At 62.6% G+C, this 372-nt stretch overlaps 1 protein-coding gene across 1 annotated transcript in view; it reads left to right on the plus strand.

The window, feature by feature from the left end:
- LOC104461860 (collagen alpha-1(XVIII) chain-like) overlaps positions 1–372 on the plus strand; it is a gene marked incomplete at both ends in the record, with an annotated part of 7,978 nt that overhangs the window by 2,295 nt on the left and 5,311 nt on the right. The window contains one exon of the mRNA XM_010073596.1: positions 103–147. Within this exon, the coding sequence (XP_010071898.1) occupies positions 103–147 (45 nt within the window). The remainder of the gene's footprint in view (positions 1–102; positions 148–372) is intronic.

Here is a 372-nt window from a genome sequence, read left to right on the forward strand (position 1 = left end):
CCCAGCTCCCTTTATCCCTGGGCTGAGGAGCATCAACCTTGCTCCTGGAGCAGGGCAGCTTACACGTACCTTCTTTTCCTTCCTCCTCTTCCTCCTCCTCAGGGTGATGTGGGTGACCTCGGCCTCCCTGGTGCACCGGGACCCAAGGTACTGTGCCAGGGGTGGGTTTCTTGGGGGGGGGTGGGGTGTCCCATGTGTATTGCAGACTGGAGGCAGGGATGCTGCTTGGGGGCGGCAAACTCATGCTGGAGCAGGGAGGGGAATGCTGGCATTTAGGTTCCTCCTGGCTGGAGGGTGCATGGAGCTGCCAAGCCACCCCCGGGATGCTTGCTGGGCTCCTGCCACCCTCGCTTGGCTTTGCTCCGGGTGCTG

This window comes from Pterocles gutturalis, unplaced genomic scaffold, assembly GCF_000699245.1.
Source record: "Pterocles gutturalis isolate BGI_N339 unplaced genomic scaffold, ASM69924v1 scaffold26311, whole genome shotgun sequence".
Taxonomy (NCBI): Eukaryota; Metazoa; Chordata; class Aves; order Pterocliformes; family Pteroclidae; genus Pterocles; species Pterocles gutturalis.